Source organism: Rhyacophila brunnea, unplaced genomic scaffold (assembly GCF_057557595.1).
Source record: "Rhyacophila brunnea isolate RB1 unplaced genomic scaffold, BYU_Rbru_1.0 scaffold_24, whole genome shotgun sequence".
Lineage (NCBI taxonomy): Eukaryota > Metazoa > Arthropoda > Insecta > Trichoptera > Rhyacophilidae > Rhyacophila > Rhyacophila brunnea.
The window spans coordinates 26,270,346-26,290,022 of record NW_028232904.1 but is presented as its reverse complement, the minus strand read 5'-3'; the positions used below and the strand labels follow the sequence as shown (position 1 = coordinate 26,290,022).

The window sequence follows — 19,677 nt, the reverse complement described above, 5'->3', positions numbered from 1 at the left end:
CGCTTCGTCGATGTTTCTGATAGCTTTCATAATATTAAATTGTTTCCACCAAACCCGCATGGTATCTCTATCACCTCCATCAGTTTCTTCAATGAGTTGAGAGATGAAGAGTTAGACGATCCTTGGATGCTTTAAATTCAGAAGCAGTCTTCTCCTTTATGGATATAAACGTACGTATTGGCATTCGTTTCCAATAAAGTCCCGTCTCATCCACATTAAAAATTAAATTTGGTGGATAGGTCCCCTTTCCACAATTTCCAGTTTAAAAAAATGATCGCGTTATATCGAATCCGCACTCGCCGGGGTCGCAATGAACGAGGGTTACCTGTATTAGTTTTTTTGTAAAGGATATGTACAGTAAAACCTCGTTAATACGAATTCCACGGGACCGAAAATCGAAAAAAATTCGAATTACGAATTATGAAATGTATGGGGGAAAAATATTAAAATTTAAAAAAAATTTAATTTTTTTGATTTTAATCAATATTGTTCACGATCATAGATGTGCCTACCAAATTTTCGGTTCCGTGTGTGTTAATGGGTCATAAAATGTCAGGATTATTTTTATTACCTTCTCTTTGTCTACCTCTCTGTCCCTTTATTAGTCTAAACTTTTCGCTTATAAACGATGAACTTGTTTTCTCCCTCACCTCGGAGTCGGACGCCGAGCGACAAGCACCTCCAGCCCAGCCCAAAAGACGGCATCGGCAAGCCGCAAGCCCTGATTCTCTTACCTCGGACCCCAAGCATAAGCACCTTCAGCCGAGAAAAGCAGCCTTCAGCAGTGAAGCCAATAGCCAGCAAAAACCGCGTCTAAAACCGCCAACGACAATACCCTGCAAATAACTAACTGTGACAATATAATAAACACCAGCCTCAACAGCATACATGTGCGTTTCTTTCATTCCACCCCGCTTCTGGCCTGCTAGTGATACGGCCTTCACCATTCTCCTCGACGGAGAAAGGCCGGTATCAGTTTTATATTAAAATAATGTTCAAGGGACTTTTTTTTCGCGAAAATTTCGAATTACGGTGAATTTCGAATTATCCGTGTTCTTATTAACTAGGTTCTACTGTACCTAATACCATACAATTTTTTCCCTGGAACCGAAATTATAAAAAAAATTGGGGGTTCAAACAGCTCTGCTTAAAACTTGTCTTTGGTGAGTATACGAAACAGTGTTTGAATTATACCAATGAAATAATTTTGTTTTTATTTCTAGGAAAAAAGACCATCCGAAACTGTATCTATGGTCGAAACCTTGGGAAGACAATACCCTAGTGATGAACGAGTTAAAATCGGAACGTGATGCGAAACACAACAAAAAATCATCGAAGAAAGTCAAAATAGAAGCAATCGAACATCAGATGGTCGAAGAACAGTCCATGGTGGAAGAAATAACAATTGACGAAGTGAAAATCGAAGACGTATCACAGAACGGGATCACTTTACAAGACGACATCAACGATTCATCGATGGATGACGGTATACCAAAGTGCGATAATGAAATCGAGTTGTCCACCAGCGAAATACCCATGGAGGAATGCCTGGAGATGCAGGTGATTCAAGGAAACGGAGACCAGGTCGATTTGCAAATGCCTCCCGTGGCCGAAGAGACTATTGTCACCACTAAAGATCATCTGGAGCTAATGAATAAGGACGTCGGGGCGGACGGAGTGGTTAGTCAGGCGTCTGCAACAGCGATATTAGCCAACCTGCTATTGAGTCCCGGGGGAACACCTATTCACCTGCCGATTACCAATTCGGAACTGGAGACGCTAGCTAAATCGGTCCAAAGTGAGTAGAACATACTTGCTATTTTGTAAGGTTACTTGTAAATTGTACGTAAAACATCTCACTGTGGCACAGTTTGCCGTGAGCTTTCTTATCGGAAAGAGACGACCGTATACTATACGTATCTCATCTCTATTCAAGAATGAAAACCTAACCTGACCTAACAATAATAACCCAGTAAATCGGCTATTTTAAAAATTTGTTTGCCGCTGGCTTCCTATAAACTGACAAGAAATGTGTTTTATTTAGACATGAATTTTATCTCTGTACTATATGACCCAAAGAGGTTGGACGGTCTTTAATATATGACCATATCGTCACTGTTCTGGCAGAAGACACTAATTCGAAAAAATGACATATTGAGTTAGTACCAAAATGTTCCTTATTTCAAACTTTACCGTCTGAAAACCTTCTTAATAAATGAACAGTCTTTATTTTAAAGTCATCCTTTTTACGATTACTTAATAAACTCACATGATAGACCATTATTTCAAACATTTTAACAACTTCAAAGTCAAATTACTCAAAACTAGTATTCTCCAATTAGTGTGTTCTGCCAGAACAGAGACGATATATTAGTGATACAACATTTCACGGTGAAGTGTGATACGGCGAACTGCATACGTACAAATTTCTGGACACACAAGGGCCTGATGCCTAATCTAAAGCCACGTTGACACGGTCCAAGTACACTTGGACCGAGTGCCATCCAAGCGCACTCATATGAGACATCTTCATACTAATTATTCCTATCCAAGCTAACTTGGATGAGTAGGACGCGGTCCGAGTAGCTTGGATAGGAATAATAATTAGTATGAAGCTGTTGCTTGGATGGCACTCGGTCCAAGTGTACTTGGATCGTACTTGGACCATGTCAACGAGGCTTAAACCAGGATACATCTGTGTGTGAACAAATGAACATTGTGTAAAAACTGTAACAAACATTTTTTTTGTGAACATTTAAAATGTTCTTATATATTTTATAAATGTCTTTTTTTAGTATTCTGTCGCGAATGAAAAGTATTGTTCACAATATATAGATGTTCTTGGGCTGGAATAAGAATAAAGAGTAAGGCCTGTTTCTATTCATCTCGGTATCAGCTCGGAAGCTTACATTCATACGTTCTCGGTAATCTTCGACCTAACTGTCACCAAATGTCGACTGAGTCATGCGCGAAAAATAGGTTTTATTCTATTCCAGTCATGAAATGATTCAAAACTGACGGTCGGCGTGGATTATTGTATCTGTGAGTCTGCTCATGTCATTTAGGTATACCTCAGTCCCAAATGATCATTTAATCCAGGGTTTCCTAAACTATGTTCCACGGAACACCAGTGTACTGCGACCATTTGGAAAGGTTTTATACACTGCAACATATTTAAAGATCTTATAAGTAGAAGTAAAATAATTAAAATATCTACTTTATATTGAAAGGAGAGTGATGATCAATCTCCACTAATGTTTATGACGTCAAGTATCTAGATAGGTCATGGTTCCCACAAGGCGGGGGGGGCTGACAGGCCTCTAGCCTGGGGGCCCGGCGTGAGAAATCAACCAGCCAAGTGAGATAAACACACATCACAAACATGCACTAATAGTAAAAAAATTTTCACAAGTAGGCGCTGTTTCACTTCAAGCATCCTACCATTTAATAATATGTGGTTTTGCCATAGGTGCTTACGATTTTTGATTATTGTCGACATGTCCATTATTGTGCATAACAACATAAAAGTGGGTGTATTAAAAATACAAAAAATCGCTAAAAAATACCCTTCATTTTACCTCGGATTCCTCTCCCTCTCGGGAGCTCTTCTCCGGACCCTCTCTTATCTCGGAATTTTACCATTTGGAATATGCAGCTGTAGATCGTCACATTGCCTTTAACCTTAGTGATAAGTAGGGGGCCCGCTTCGGGATGTGGGGGCCATAATCTAGGTACAGACAGAGGACCATCTTTTCTCACACCGTGCGCATGAAAAAGATAGGGTATATTGTTTTTAACTGACCGGCTGATAAGTCTTGTCAGTTTAACGACAGTTTCCAAAATTGGCAGAACGGTTAGCTGCGCTAATAAATAAACTAAGTGTTCCGATAAAATTTCCGGGTTTGCGAAGTGTTCCATTGCAGAAAAGGTTTGGGAAACCCTGATTTAATCAATGCTTCATATTGTTTCAGATTCTGCACCTCAACCGGAAGCCGCCATTGACCCTTCAGAGTGTAGAATGCGGCTTTACCAACATGTAGAAAGAACTCAACTGCTTTTAGATGCTCGACTCGATTCCATTGAAGCACAGATTGCCGGTATGTACAGGCTCTGGTTATTTCATTAGATGCATCCATATTCAGGAAATACAGGTTCAGTAAGTCAAAGTACAGTATTAACCCATTCCAGACAGAATTAATTTTTTGGATCACTTAAAAAGGCACACACAAATGTATTATTCATTCAATTCAAATAAATCTTTTAAATATTTATAGGTTTTGAATTTTTCTATTAAGTATTTACATTTTAAGTAAACTTTGTGTATAAGTGGAATGAAAAAAACATGTCAAATATAGTTTTTTGGGTTTTTTTAGTCTTTTTTTATACAAAATGACAGATAAAAAGTCCGATGTAAATAATAAAAGGAAGATATACTAAAACTGGAGCTAAATATAATACTCTTCGATATATTTAGAAGATGGAGGGCCATTTTATGTTTTTTTACTGTCTTAAACACCTCATACCTAGCGAACTGATCATTGTTTTGACAAATTTAAATAAAAGTAGATTTTATAAATCAAATATTTCTAAAAAAATATATTGGACTGTATATAACTAACATCATAAAATGATAGCTACATATATTATTAAGTAATTTCAACTTAATCAAAAAAATCAAAACATGATTATTTTTTTTTATTTTCATCATGTCCTGCATCCTGTAACACCGGCGCCGATAGGGCGCGATGGGTTAATGGGAAAATACTAATTTTTACTCTGATTTTCCGACCATGTCCGATCCTAATAGGATCACATGGGCCTCCACATGGTGGAGGTTTGTATCAACAGATTTTTTGTTTTTACACGAAATGGATGTCAGCCACTTGCTCCACCTATTAAGTCCATACTCTGACTCATACACAAATTGAAAAATAAATATGTGTACTTGCCAGACCCAGGATTCGAACCTGGGGCCCACGACGCTATAGGCCGACGCTTAAGCTGCGCGGTCATCGTGGGTGTGTCTGATTTACAAACATAAAAAATTAGCTTGTAAATTTTAGTATAATTCGTCATTGAACATATCATATAATTCGGAATACCTCATAAATATACGATTACTTTGATTGGTATGTTTCCAGTGTGTTCCGAATTGTGTATGTTCAATAATGAATGTTACCTACATATGGACGGTGTTATGCAACAAAGAACCAATCCACAAAAATCAACTTCTGATATAAATGCCTTTAACTTTTGTGTTGGTAAAAAATGTGGTATTCATGAACAAATATTTTGCAAAAATGTTGAAAGTAATAATTTATTTATATTGACTAGGTACTTAACGTTATCTGAGGAAATTACTGAATTTTTTAACAAAACATGTCGATTGGTTCTTTGTTGTAAAATTTAAACAGTCCATAGATTAATGTTGGTTGGTTCTGTTAGTATTTTCTCTCCCAACGAATTGAATTATGCGGACTACATTATAGTACTAACTCATATTTTAACATGTTGAGGGTTGGTTCCTTGTTGTATAATACTGTCCAAATATTGTGTATTATTGTCGTAATAGAATTTTGGGTTGGATTCCTTGACATTTCAGGCACTTTACAGAGGTCATTATTTTTTTTTCCGACCATGTCCAATCCTAATAGGATCATATGGGCCTCCACAGAGTAGAGGTTTGTATTTACAGATTTTGTTTTTACGAGAAATGGATGTCAGCCACTTGCTCAAACTATTAGGTCCATACCCTGACTCACACACAAATTGAAAAACAATATGTGTACTTGCCAGACCCAGGATTCGAACCTGGGACCCACGGCGTTATAGTCCAACGCTTAAGCCCCGCGGCTACTGTGGGTGCAAGAGTCGTTATAAGGTAGAAATGCAGAGGTCATTATGTATAAGGTGTGTAAATGCAAGTTTTTATTCATTGAATAAAAACATAGTCAAATGGGCACTAAATGTCAGTTTACTATCAAACCTAATGCCAAGATCCCTTACAGATGATATTATTCGTGAGAAACCTCAGCCATGCGATCGAGTATGTATTGAAAAAGAAAACTGTCGAAGCTAAATTGCAAAAGATTGTATTTATCAATATTGAAGTATGGTACTAATTAATAAAACAATAACATATTATTATGGTTAACTATGTTGTGTTTAAATTTGGTAGTCGTACTGAGAAGCAACACGATGGTATAACGTTTCATAGTTAAGTTGATAATAATAAAGTCGTTATTCTACTGTGCGTTATACGCTTGAAACACGGCTTCACTTTGCTGAAAAATAGGCCCTCTCTGTATATCATTACTCTGAGCTTGAAATGCTTGCAGTTTTTGACAGATGCGGGCGATACAATAATACATAATGTGAAGTTTGCTATTAATAAATCTGCCATGAAAATACAGCTCATTTGGTAACCCTTTTATTAGTCACCGTTTCCATGATTACAAAATATGTATAAACTTCAAATATTCCTTTACCATCGATCAATATTTTTATAATTGTAATATCTTTGTTCTCTTCAGAACTGGAGTCTCAAGATCCATCCCTGGAAGACGACGAGACAGCAGAGTTCTACCCTCGAACCAAACAAACCATTCAGATGCTTCTCCGAGACCTGGCCACCATGGAAGAGTTGGGAATGATTGGCTCTTCTTGCTAAAGACTTTTTAAATAATGTGTTGGATCCATTATTCTGTGGCATAGATTGCATTGTTTAGTTTTGGACGTGAAACATTCTCTCAAGGATTATCAAACACTTATGCTGTCAATACAGCAACTCATTGCAAGCAATCATTAGCTGGCTCTCACATCAAAACTTGTCTCGCCTAAAACGTGTCGAATACGTCATCGTTATTCCTAGAACACAAGTTGCCAAATGAAACTCCGCAGAATGGTGAATGCAACTTAACGATTGAAAAAAACATCTACTGTTGCAATAGACAAGTTGCATCTTTCTCGGGCTCTGAGTCGAAGTCACATACAAACACCTAGGAATTGGTCATTTCTATACAGGCTCGCCGATCACCGCATTCAAACATCTATTTGTTTCGAAGGCTACGCGCGACTGTCGCTAGGTAGATAGATGTGCACGGTCTTCACAAGCAACACCTCATCTCTCGGAAGGTTTGTTTTATGGCTGTGCGGCACACGAGACGAGTTTTAATGTGAGAGCCGGCTTATGATCTCAAAACATTTATCTGTAAAACTCATAAACTAGATTTTTTACTGAATGTATTACTATTATCGACATGTGCATCCTTAGCACATTGGATCGTTTAAAAAAATGATCCATGAAAACTTGCTAAACAAATCCATGCAACGGACATATTATTTAAAAACAGTATTATGCAGCAGCGAAGGGAGGAGGTAGGCTGTTAGGATCCGCCATAAATAGTGCACATTAAACTTTGTTAGTCATACTTGTTTTTATTGAACTAAGACTACAATTTTACAGATGGTGTTGGTTAGTTTTTAAAAATCAATTAAACCCAGCCTCACCAAACCATAATAGTTTTGCTATATTTTGGGCGATATGACAAAATAGTGCACACTTTTTCATTCATACTTTTTTCTTTCCGTTGGACTAAGAATACATTTTGCACATATTGTCGGTTCATTTTTTAAAATTCATTAAGCCCTGCATAAACCAAACTATAATAGATAAAAATAGTATTCTACCTATAAAATCGCACCCGGGGAATAATAGTGGCACAACTCGAAAAACTTGTTTTTGCAGGAGAGCAGTTTGAATATTTTATGTTGGTGTGTTAAATCAGTTTTTTTTTTAATTCACTTTATAATAGCGTGAAGTTGGCACACTTGAGTCATCTCATTTTGAATGTTATCCGCAATAATAATGGCACAATGAGTGCCACTATTTCTGCTTGAATTCAAGTAAAATGTCATAATATGATAATGCTTTTAAGGCCACCATTATATCTTTAAGAATTATGCAGCTACTATTTGTGCGTATAGAAATGATATCTTGGAACATTTCTGCAAACTTAACTCAAAAATGACAAATTTAGACTTGTGCCACTAGTATTCCCCGGGTGCGAAGTATTTAAGTTAAGTATGATTTAATTGCATAATTTAAGATATTTTATGCTAGATGAGTATTTTTTGACTATTATGGCTTGGTTTCGCAGGGTTTAATTGAATTTTAAGAACTAAGCAATACCATATATGTAAACTGTAGTCTTATTTCAATGAAAACAAATACGTATGACTGAAAAAGTTTAGTGTGCATTATTTATGGCGGATCTTAGCAGCCTACCTCCACCCTTTGCCACTGGTATTATGTATATGCCCTTTCTCTGGATTCGAATCCCGGTGGGGTCATAATATATTTATCTGATTTTCTCAAAGCCTGGGTGTTTGTGATTGTTTCACTTCTGTTACTAATTACATTTCTATTATTAAAACTCATGGCCTGTTGGTGTTAAAAAAAAAAAGTTTTCATTTCATCACCATAAAGCTCTGACTGAGATAAAGATATATACATATATTTATGTATTGCAGTATATTACTGATAATACAATAATCACTTTGTACGCTGAGTGGATTTAGTTTTATAGCGCCTGTACACGTGCATGGATTTACTGGCGGCAATAGTTATAATTTTACCAAGTTTTTCTTAGCTCGTATTCTTGTTTGTCCGGTGGTTGTTTACCCAGTACAAATCTTGCAGTCGATTTTTAACTAACTTCCTGACTAGCTAGACATTTGAAACTTTTAGAATATATCAGAACACGATGCCAATGCATTCTTTTAATACTTTTAACCATCTTTAAGTAGAATTGAAGTCATTTTCAGTTAATTCTGTTTTGTATGAAAAGTTATTTCGGAAAAAATCCGTAATCCATTCCACTATTATTGGTTGCTAAGGGGGTGGTCCTAGCACCTAGATTATTAATATATACGTGCGTTACTATGGAAATCAAAATGACATTTCAGTATTCTATATTTGTTTGTTGCAAAATAGCAAAAAATGATTTGTTGACAATTGCCTAATTTGTCCTAAATTATTAATACATAGAATTGTCAAGTTTATATGATGTAACAGAAAATTTTAAAACGTATATAAAAAGTTCTTTTTATCTTGTAATTATTAAACTATCATAACAATAACTGTTTACACATAAAAGTGCTGACTGTTTCTCCAATTCATTCTTTAAGAGTGAGCGAGACGCGATGTTGTCATTTAATGGTACTATTTGACAGCTAGTGAAAATCGGTTAACCTGAAAATTCGTTATGCAGGCGCAGGTCGAAAAAATCTTACTGTCACATGAAGATTCAGAAGCTTCTAAACTTGTTTGATTTACGCATGCAATCTTGACAACTGCAGGATAATACACGTTTACCCCTACATTTTCTTACTGTCAACAGTAAATCCATGCACATGTAAACGGGGTATTAGGTTATTTTATATCAACTCTGTTTGAAACTTTGGATGCAGTTGCAATTTCAAACACAAGAATATAATCAATTTTTTCAAGAGACTCGGCATTTACTTGACAACATGGGTTATCACTTGGTGTTCACCACATATAAATATTGATTTCTCGTTTCGCCATGATATCCTTCACCATTCCATGAGGGTTCTGTATGGACTCATAAAACTGCAATGTTTTGACTGCATTGTCTCCCGTATGGATAAATGCCAACATTAATTAACAAGAGGCAAAGTATTACCTAAATATATTTTTTATATTGTCATAGTTTGCCATGCGTTTATATATTTTAACTGACATGTTACTGAAATAGAGATTTGTATTTCCTTGATGGGGTCGTTTATAAATCACATGATTTTCAATATTCTTTGAAACCCCCCTCCCACACTTCAGTCCAAAATTTTTGTTGATTTTGAGATGTCTTATTTTATACAAACCCAATACTATCCTTTTCTTCACAAATCATCTCATTGCATCAAACCTTCTCCCCCCTCGTAGGACAATATTGTCATATACGGCCAGCTCCTAAGAGCATGTCAATGGCAACACAGAAATTGCACTCTATTGCTTCAAATACATTATCATCACGTTATGTGCTGCCACGGCGACAAATTTAGTCTACGGTTTTGCAGAATATTTTGAATGATCGTTATCTCTATAAATTCAATGATAGAGTGCCAACTCTAATGTATTAGTATTTTGAATTATTATTCATTATTCATGCTAATTTCAATTAATTTTAACAGTTTCTATGTGTGCGTACGTTAAAATAACTTGCTATATTGCAGCTATAGATAATATTTGAACAGAAGCCAATCGGGTGACCGTAGATAATAGACGTAAATAATAATAATTTAATAGAAAATCAAGAGAAAATCATTAAAAACAAAGAACGACATGAGTCAAAAATGTGTAGGCCTGCAGATAATAGAAAAAACCTTCACTGACTAGTGCGGTTCATGATGTAGTGCATGCAGTACGCATGAGGTGACCTCATTGTTGTTCTGCGGTTTCAACAGATTTGCTAACTGACAATGTTCGTTTAAAGTTGAGATTATATTGAGATGCATATTGCGTACTGCCACGGCGACAAATTTAGTCTACGGTTTCGCAGAATATTTTGAATGATCGTTATCTCTATAAATTCAATGACAGTGCCAACTCTAATGTATTAGTATTTTGAATTATTATTCATTATTCATGCTAATTTCAATTAATTTTAACAGTTTCTATGTGTGCGTACGTTAAAATAACTTGCTATATTGCAGCTATAGATGATATTTTGAACAGAAGCCAATCGGGTAACCGTAGATAATAGACGTAAATAATAATAATTTAATAGAAAATCAAGAGAAAATCATTAAAAACAAAGAACGACATGAGTCAAAAATGTGTAGGCCTGCAGATAATAGAAAAAACCTTCACTGACTAGTGCGGTTCATGATGTTGTAGTGCAGTACGCATGAGGTGACCTCATTGTTGTTCTGCGATTTCGACAGATTTTGCTAACTGACAATGCTCGTTTAAAGTTGAGATTATATTGAGATGCATGTCGCGTACTGTCACCGTGACAAATTTAGTCTATGGTTTCGTCATTTTGCAGAATATCTTGAACGAACACAATCTCTGTAAATTCAATGATGGAGTAACCTAGTAACAAGTCTGTAAATTCAATAATAATTTGAACAGAACCCAATCCGCAGACCATAGATAATAGACAACATTCTTATAGAAATAATATAGTGCCAATCGATAAAAACAAAAAACACGTGATTTTCACATTCGAAAATGTGTAAGCTTGTAGAAAATGATAAAAAAACGTTCATTGAGTCTTGCAGTGCAGTATAACGTGAGGTGACCTCATTGTTCTGGCGATTTCGTTTAAAGGTTCAAAATGTGCTACGGGATGAGAGCATTGGTCTGATAATATTTTAAATACCAATAAAAACGACATTACACATTTTTTCCCGTATTGACAGCTTACTGTGACAGCACACAACGTGATAATGTGTGTATCATCAATATTCATGACATGCGATTGGTAAACGTACATAAATTTATATACAAATCATGGTCTGATAATATTTTAAATACCAATAAAAACGACATTACACATTTTTTCCCGTATTGACAGCTTACTGTGACAGCACACAACGTGATAATGTGTGTATCATCAATATTCATGACATGCGATTGGTAAACGTACATAAATTTATATACAAATCAATTGTATAATGTCATTCAATATTATATTTTAAGTATTATCTCATTGTACAAAATACATTCTAGTAATTAATTAGTGAAATAGTTTGTAAAAAATAAACATTGTCAATATATTTTACCATAACTGGTATTTATTATCTGTGAAAATTGTCAATAAAACTGTAGAAAAAAAACGAGCATTTTATTTTTATATTATTTTATTTATTCATACAAAATGTAACCAACAAAGATTTCCTCAGTAACTGTTCAACACAAGCGTAAATCAATGCAATGGGGTTTAGAAAAGGGTAATAAAACAAAAAAAATTGATTTAAATATCTGTATGCGAAAGGAACATTCGCACGCAGACATTAATATTAAGTATATATATGTAAATTTCTTAACCCTTCGATTGAATGTGTCAAAAAACCAATTCACCATTTTGCACAGCAGAACCTTTTATTGATCCGGATAAGACAAAATAAATATTCCAGAGGGTTGAATAACTTTATAGTTTGTTGCACAAAAATCATGTAAATATTGTTTTGAATGTCGTTTAGGATACATCAGAATATTATCAAATACCGATTATCTAAGCAAACACCAACCAAGAAAAAATCATTTGCATGCAATTTATGTACCCACATTGGGCCTAATTGGTAGCTGGTAAAAAAAATGCATTTTGTTTTTTATTAGCTCAACCAGTGTAAAGCGTCAATGACATAAACCTACTTTATGAACTGCTTGTTGGGGAATTTACAATCTGCCTGTAAAGTCGCCCAGTGTCATCATCGAACAAGCTAACAAGCAAATTGTAAACAATCTACAAATAAAAGTTGAAAGCCGGTCAACTTTACACGCTACACGCCGGTGCGTGGGCCTACTGCGTCTGCGCAGTAGAGCATAGTAGCGACCTCCCGGTAAAAAAACAAACTACATTCTGTCAAAATAGTCGCTAGCTTGTTGGCTTCTCAGCGAATGGAAAGTTTTGTGTGTCATCATCACAATCGCAGTAGCTGAATCGCGCGCTTTTAAATTCGCCAACAAACAGCTTGTGAAGTAGCTCAATCTCATTGACACATAAGGATCCAATGGGTTGTGTGATTGGCTAACAACTATTAATCATAAAAAAAATTCTGTTAATAAAACCATTTAATTATATAAAGTTTTTATCATATAAATTTATAGTTATTATTCAATATTATGCAGATTTCATACACACCATAGAGATATTTTTATAAATTTAAATAAAATCAGAATTTAAAAAATGGCAGCACTGACATCGCCATAAAGCAATGTTACCATGTTATTTATTATTTTGTTAAATGCAACTATGCATAGGGTACATAAGTTATTTTAGTTTTCACCTCTGGATAATTGAAGTCCGGATAACAGAATTACTACTGTGCAAAAACAACTTCATATTGCTAATTATACAATTAAGATCTAACCCTCGTAAAATTTGGGCAATTCATTTCCGAGCACCACCCTACGCTCGATGCCTTCCTTTGTGATGACTCCCAATCTGACGACACCTCCCGAGGAACCGTCGCGGGACATGGCGAGGGCGAGGGTCTTGGTCACAAACTCCACGGCCTCTTCCTTCTCCATGTTCTCTTTGAAGTGGGCGTCGGCATAGCCGTACACGTAGCTGGAACCGGAGCCTCCGATAGAGTAGGCCTGGCGGCGGCACATGCCTCCGATTGGTACACAGTACACTTGGCCTGGATGGTGGGAAATATTTTAATTATAGCAGTAAAAATTCGCATGAGTTACGGACAATTTAAAATATTCACAAATACATACAACTGAGTATATAAGTGAAAAAGGGTCTGTTTTATGAATTTACAGTAATGTGACATAAGATTTACTAAAAAAAACAGCTCTAGGACGAAGGGATCCTAGATTAAACAAAATTCGCACAGTGAGTGTGAAACCAAGACATATTTTGGATATATTAGGGTTTGAAGTCTTCGTTTTGTTAGGACAAATATAGTTTCTAATAAAAAACCATAATATTTGGTTTATATCTACATTATCGAGGGTATACTGACAGAAAACATTAACTCATTAAAACAAGTTCTGAGATAATCGCAAAAAGGACTTGAATTTTTTTTTCAAAGCGTTCTCCCACGTAGATTTTTTTATGATTTAAAAACATTTTTTCTACATTATAAAGACTAACCTTTATGGCAAACACAATATACGACATGTTACAAGTCCTGTATTTTGTATACGCAGAACGCATTAGGTCATTATCATGCTTTCTATTAGAATAAAAAAATGACAATATGATTTAATAATGTTTCTATTTTCTTACCATTATATCCTATGCCTTTGTGCGTTTTACCAGTACATAGAGCGTAAAATTGTATACATTTTGGCATTTAAAACAGAAAAACAGCAAAAACTGAAATAATGCGTTCTGTCAGTATACCCTCGTTATTTTGCATGTTCTTTCAGTTACTTCACTTTTACATTATCAAGTTCACGACTTTTGCACTTGTTTTGCATTTAATTTTGAAATTGAAAAATTTGCAGATGCCTTGGTTTTACACTCACGGTGCGAAATGACCTGGGTTTTGTATACTACATATGCAGGCTTATTCTAACATATCACTTAGCATCAAAAAGAGCTAATTGTGATAAATATATCACATTTATCACTTTACGTATTCTGGCGGTTAAATATGTAAAAAAGTTAATAGTCTGAACTAGTAAAAGGTGATATCTTTTAACAGCACCTCTCTTGGCTGTGATAACTTTGAGAACGAGATAGAGTATGTCAATTTTACATATTAAGAATTGAGATGCAAGATCCGACTGTTTTGCTGCAATTATCGCAATAACATGGCTAATAAAATTGTAGGTTATGTTGATGTGTCTGACGTGTCAATACAAAATTCTTGTGTTCTGCTCATTACCGACTAGATGGTGTTGGTTCAGCTTTATCCGCTTGGGTTCAGCAGCACGAACATATCTGAATTTGATCGACATGACTACCATCCTAAATTTTCGCCGTATTACGAATTAGAGATAGCCGCTGATAACCGTTTAGTGTATAGAATTGTGTTGATTTGGAACAATGAAAATAACAGAAACGTGCGAAAGTGATAACCGTTAAGAATAGACCTGATGTAAGGGGAAGCGTGGATCAATTCCAACAAAAATATTTCAAAAAAGAAAAATCAAATGTGTCATAGGACATCAAACTAAAAATAAGCATGCCACGGGGAAACAAGTCTTCCGAGTTAAAAAGCTTGCCCTAAGGACTGTGACAATCAATTATTTAAAAAAGTATCTGTTAAGAATGTGGCTTATTGTGGAAATCTGAAGAAATCCATACCTCCAAGGCGCTGATCGTATCCAGCGACCAGAATTCCAGCTGTGAGTGAATCGCGGTACTTATAGCACAGCTCACGGAAGATGGCGGCACCTGTCGCTACTAATGGCATCTCGCCCAATTCAATCTGGTGAAAACCTGGAAAAAATATCTATGAGAATACATGTTTTTAAAACTTAACTTAAAAAATATTGGAGAAATCCACGACGTCGGTTAGTAATTGAATATAATATATTTTCTCAGAAAGTGTTTTTCAAAATTATGTATGTTCATAATGAAAATGTTTTTAAAACCCTTACTGCCCACCATGAAAGCTGGAACACCCACTAGTGGGCGGTAGGGACCAGGTTGACTACCCCTGGTCTAAACAGACAAAACTGTCTATCTCGCTCTAAAAGTTAGTAAGAACACTGATAATTCGAAATGATTTCAGAGTCCTGGTATATAAAAATATTCAATAAATCGTAATAAAGTACACTATTTCATGGGCCAGTTAATGGAAATTTTAACAGACTTTTCTTAAAACATCAAAAATTACTTATTTTATGAAGGTAATAAAAATAATCCTGACGTTTTATGACCAATTGACACACACAGCGGTTGATTGATTGATTTGAAAGAATTGTATCGGAAATTTGGTAGGCACATCTATGATCGGAAACAAAATTAATGAAAAAAAAAAAAAAAATATTATTCCCTCATACATTTCATATTTCGAATTTTATTTCGATTATCGGTCCCATGGAATTCGTATTAAGGAGGTTTTACTGTACTTGCCAGACCCAGGATTCGAAACCAGGGCCATCGTGGGCCTAACTTATTGTAAAAATTATAATACTCAATATAAAAATATGAAAAACTACACTCGATAGCCGCGAGGGCTCGTAATGGACCGGAGCGCCGTTCCGGTTCGTAAAATCACCAAAATTATCGCTCCGTCTCGTGGACATATTAATTTGACAGTGAGCTAGATTTGCCATTTAACGTAAAAATCTAAGGGCTTGCGCAGACAGAGAGCGGTCGGAGTTCTGCGTTCAACTGACCGTTGATCGCTAGCGTTCAGGGACAGCAGACAGGTGGCGGTCAACAATAAGCGTTCCATTTGTTTACAAACGTTGTACTGACACAAGCGCTGCATAATGCGAGACCGCTATATTCCGACTGCGAGTGGAAGTGAGAAAGCACCGCTGTTGCGTACTCACTCCCCCGTGTGGTTTCGCTCTATGTTGTGTGACTGCTCAAATTCCTATGACAGGACTGGACGGGAGGTACGGCGTTCTTTGTAATTCCGGGCATAGAACTCCAGAACTCTAGCGTTCCAATTGACCGGCGCGGTCTGACCGCCGGCTGTGTACCCATACAGTATGATGTCCATACAGTACAAAGAACGCCGAACTCCGAACGCGGAACGCAGACCGCCTGACCGCGCTCTGTCTGCGCAAGTTCTAAAAGTTTTGTCCACACTGGTAACCTCATTAAATTTTACAATAATTATCAAAATTTGTTTGACCAAAAATTATTTTAATGGAAATTTAATGAGGTTGCCAGCAACTGGTTGCCAATGTGGACACGGCATAACACACTTATTTTAAAAAAATACACAAGCAATTAGATAACTATGTTAACATTTTCATAAAATATTGAGCGTTCCGGTTCGTAAAATATTTCATTTCGAGCGCTGATAGGCGCCGATAACAGTCTTATGTACAGAATAGATGCGCTGCACCTGATCCAAATAATTTCATATCAAATTGCGTATTTGGAACACTGGAACAAGTTTTACAGCTAGAGGGCTGCTTTCTCCCCACCACTGCGTTTTACTAGGCATAGTCATGTCATTTGTCTTATGGTTTTAACTTATAGAAGAAAATATAAACATACCTAGATGGTACGAAACAATATCCGCTACAGCCTGCGTATCAGCGGCTGACCCCGATCTACAACAATAGATATAATCTGTGACACGCGTCAGTTTGTCCGTTACTCTGTTGGCGATGTACACGCCGGTTGTGGTCCTGGAATCTGCGCCGATTATGACGCCGTCTTTAAATTCGACCGCCATGATGGACGTGCCGGTGCTGAGCTCCTCATTCATCCAGTCAGACTGGTCCGACATCGACTGGGCTTGTGGTCCAGCTAGCAGAGCCATTTTGATAGCAGTGTAATCTGAATAAATAATAAGATTAGGTTAGTCATTCATTCAGTTAAACAGCGGCCGGATGTAAATCAGTAATTCAAAAGCTTTATATCAGTCGGGCCGATTCTATCCCTTTATTAAATTGCCTGTGGCACAGGGTATTTCAATTTTTCATTATTATTTAACTTTCACTGCCATTTTAATTCTGCCATAATTATCGTTTAGATTTTCTGTTTAGACGTCATGTATTACATGCAGAACTATTTCTATTTCTAACTGACATTTGAAATATTTTACAGAATTATTCTTTGAAACATCACATTTAAGTTACAGTCGAACTTGGTTATTACGATCACGGAAATAGCGAGATCTCGAATGTAATGAGGAAACATTCGTTGAAATTTAAGTTTATGATTTTCTCCATACATTTATTCACTTTTATAACTAGCTTATGTGTCGATCGTTTAAAAACAGCATTAGTACCTAATTGGTTTAGCCGACAACATTGAAAAAGTTGAAAAAGTATCCACGCATATGGTTGAAATTGCATGTAAAAAATCAAAGCTTTGTGAAGTCAGTAGGTACCTACCAGTGCCGGCGGCTCAGCACTTCATTACAATAAACAACTTCTTTTGTAGTTTATGAATGCCATGCTTGTTTCGGGGATTTTCACGATGGTTTTCAGATTTTTTATGTTCTATGGTTAAATAGAACATGGCGCGAAAAATTTTATACAACGATATAACGAGTAATGCTTATAATGAGCAAATTTTGTTGGTCCCATCTTCCTCGTAATAACCAAGTTCGACTGTATTTATTATTTATATAAACCCATTTATGCATGATTTTTTTTATCAATAGTCCCACTGAAATATGATACATTCATTTATCTATACAAATAACAAATAATTTAAGTAGGCTGTTTCAAAGAACTCCCTTCAAAAATATTTAAAATGTGAGTTAAGTTCTCAGCTTTCAGCTGAAGAATTATATTTTGCAATTCGAAGCCCATGAAATACCAAGATGGCTGTAAAAGATTAAATTTTCTGTAATTATCGTTTGCTTTCGTTGGCCGTATATTAAAGATCGTCCAACCTCTTTGGGTCGTATAGTACTGACATAAAATTCATGACTAAATAAAACACTTTTCTTGTCGGTTTACACTTTACAGGAAGCCAGCAGCAAACAAAATGTTGAAAATTGTCGATATACTGGATTATTTGTTAGGTTAGGTTAGGTTTTCATTCTTGAACTCATGAATTTTGCCAAAATCGAAAATTGAATTAATGTTCATATTGAATCTAATAAAATTGGAGACCGTATAGTATACGATCATCTCGTTCCGATAAGAAAGCTCACGATGAACTGTGCCACGGTGAAACGTTTGAAGTACAATTTACATGTAACCGTTTTAAATAAATATGTAAGTAGGTACTTAGGTTATTAGCGAATAGACAACTACAGCATACTTTATGGAACTACTACATGGCAACAGAGGCGGACTTACACTAAAATATTTTTATCTTGCGCAAATGTTTCACAGTTTTACAACAGAGGCACTAGCACTAAGGTACAGGTCCCAAAAATATGCTCAACAGGATGGATTTCTCGACATTCACACAAAGAGACCAGATTTAATAGTTACGTATGCAAATTATTCAAAGCACTGGATTACGCATATAGGTACAGGTGACAGAATTAGTTTGTGAAGCGAAAATGCTGAAAAGATTGTGACAGAAATTAAACAAACTCGGTTTGAATAAACGCGAAACGGGTCAACAAACGTTATTCATTACGCTAATAAACAATAGCTTTTATAATTATTAATATCAGGGTCGCAAGTTAGGTTATAAAAAATGTATTAAGTTGTATAAAAAATGACAAGTCAAAAAATTTTATTGGGACAAACAATGAAATCCGTATTTATAACGAATGTATCAATACATTCAATAAACAAGTGCGTAAAAGTTTGGAATACACACAGGTTCAGTAAATGTAGATACAACAATATTATGAACCCTATTCAAATTCTGTAAGATGACTAGTGAAAGCGGTTAAAAACATTTTGTAAAATCATAACAGACAGCATTATTACAAGTGTACTTCACGTTTAAGCGTGTTAATATTGTAAAGGTAAAACTAATTTATCCACTGCGGTTACATTTAAATAGTTTTAGTATATAAATGTAACGGCTTACCTTATCGAAATTAGTAGAAACAACACCAAAGTAGCCGACTTTTTGGGGTTATGTAGAATAATTGTATAGTCACTGCTCGACTTTGCTGTCATTGGCATTGGATGACGAGACGGTAAAACAGATTTCTTCAAAATACAATTTATTTATAAATATAGGAATCTACTTTCTAGTAGGCAAATTATTTTATCTATTAACCGAAAGAAAGCAGTAAATGTACTTTAAATAAATTCAACAAGACGCGATTATTGATAATAAAAAATACTACATAGTCTCGTATTAATTTATTTTTATTATGTAATTTTATTTATATGGAAAGGCTAGGGATATAATA

At 35.6% G+C, this 19,677-nt stretch overlaps 2 protein-coding genes across 2 annotated transcripts in view; one reads left to right on the top strand and one right to left on the bottom strand.

Annotated features, from left to right (window-relative positions):
* Positions 1–8,508, top strand: part of LOC147069240 (uncharacterized) — a 34,558-nt gene extending 26,050 nt beyond the window's left edge. The window contains exons 15-17 of the mRNA XM_085950933.1: positions 1,224–1,798; positions 3,972–4,097; positions 6,534–8,508. Of these exons, the coding sequence (XP_085807059.1) occupies positions 1,224–1,798; positions 3,972–4,097; positions 6,534–6,670 (838 nt within the window). The 3' untranslated portion in view covers positions 6,671–8,508. The remainder of the gene's footprint in view (positions 1–1,223; positions 1,799–3,971; positions 4,098–6,533) is intronic.
* Positions 8,509–11,868: 3,360 nt separating this feature from the next.
* Prosbeta1 (proteasome beta1 subunit) lies at positions 11,869–19,452 on the bottom strand. The gene is made up of 4 exons (XM_085950960.1): positions 19,347–19,452; positions 16,893–17,177; positions 15,015–15,149; positions 11,869–13,392 (listed from the first exon to the last, which is right to left on the bottom strand). Exons 2-4 carry the CDS (start codon positions 17,158–17,160, stop codon positions 13,115–13,117), a joined length of 681 nt encoding a protein of 226 aa, XP_085807086.1. The 5' UTR covers positions 17,161–17,177; positions 19,347–19,452; the 3' UTR covers positions 11,869–13,114.
* Positions 19,453–19,677: the final 225 nt, after the last annotated feature.

Coding starts and splice junctions, on each gene's coding strand:
- Prosbeta1 (XM_085950960.1), bottom strand. CDS start 17,160: ATGGCTCTGCTAGCTGGACCACAAGCCCAGTCGATGTCGGACCAGTCT. Junction 15,150..16,892: donor TATTGTTTCGTACCATCTAG/GTATGTTTATAT, acceptor TATTTTTTCCAG/GTTTTCACCAGATTGAATTG. Junction 13,393..15,014: donor ATACGATCAGCGCCTTGGAG/GTATGGATTTCT, acceptor CCCACCATCCAG/GCCAAGTGTACTGTGTACCA.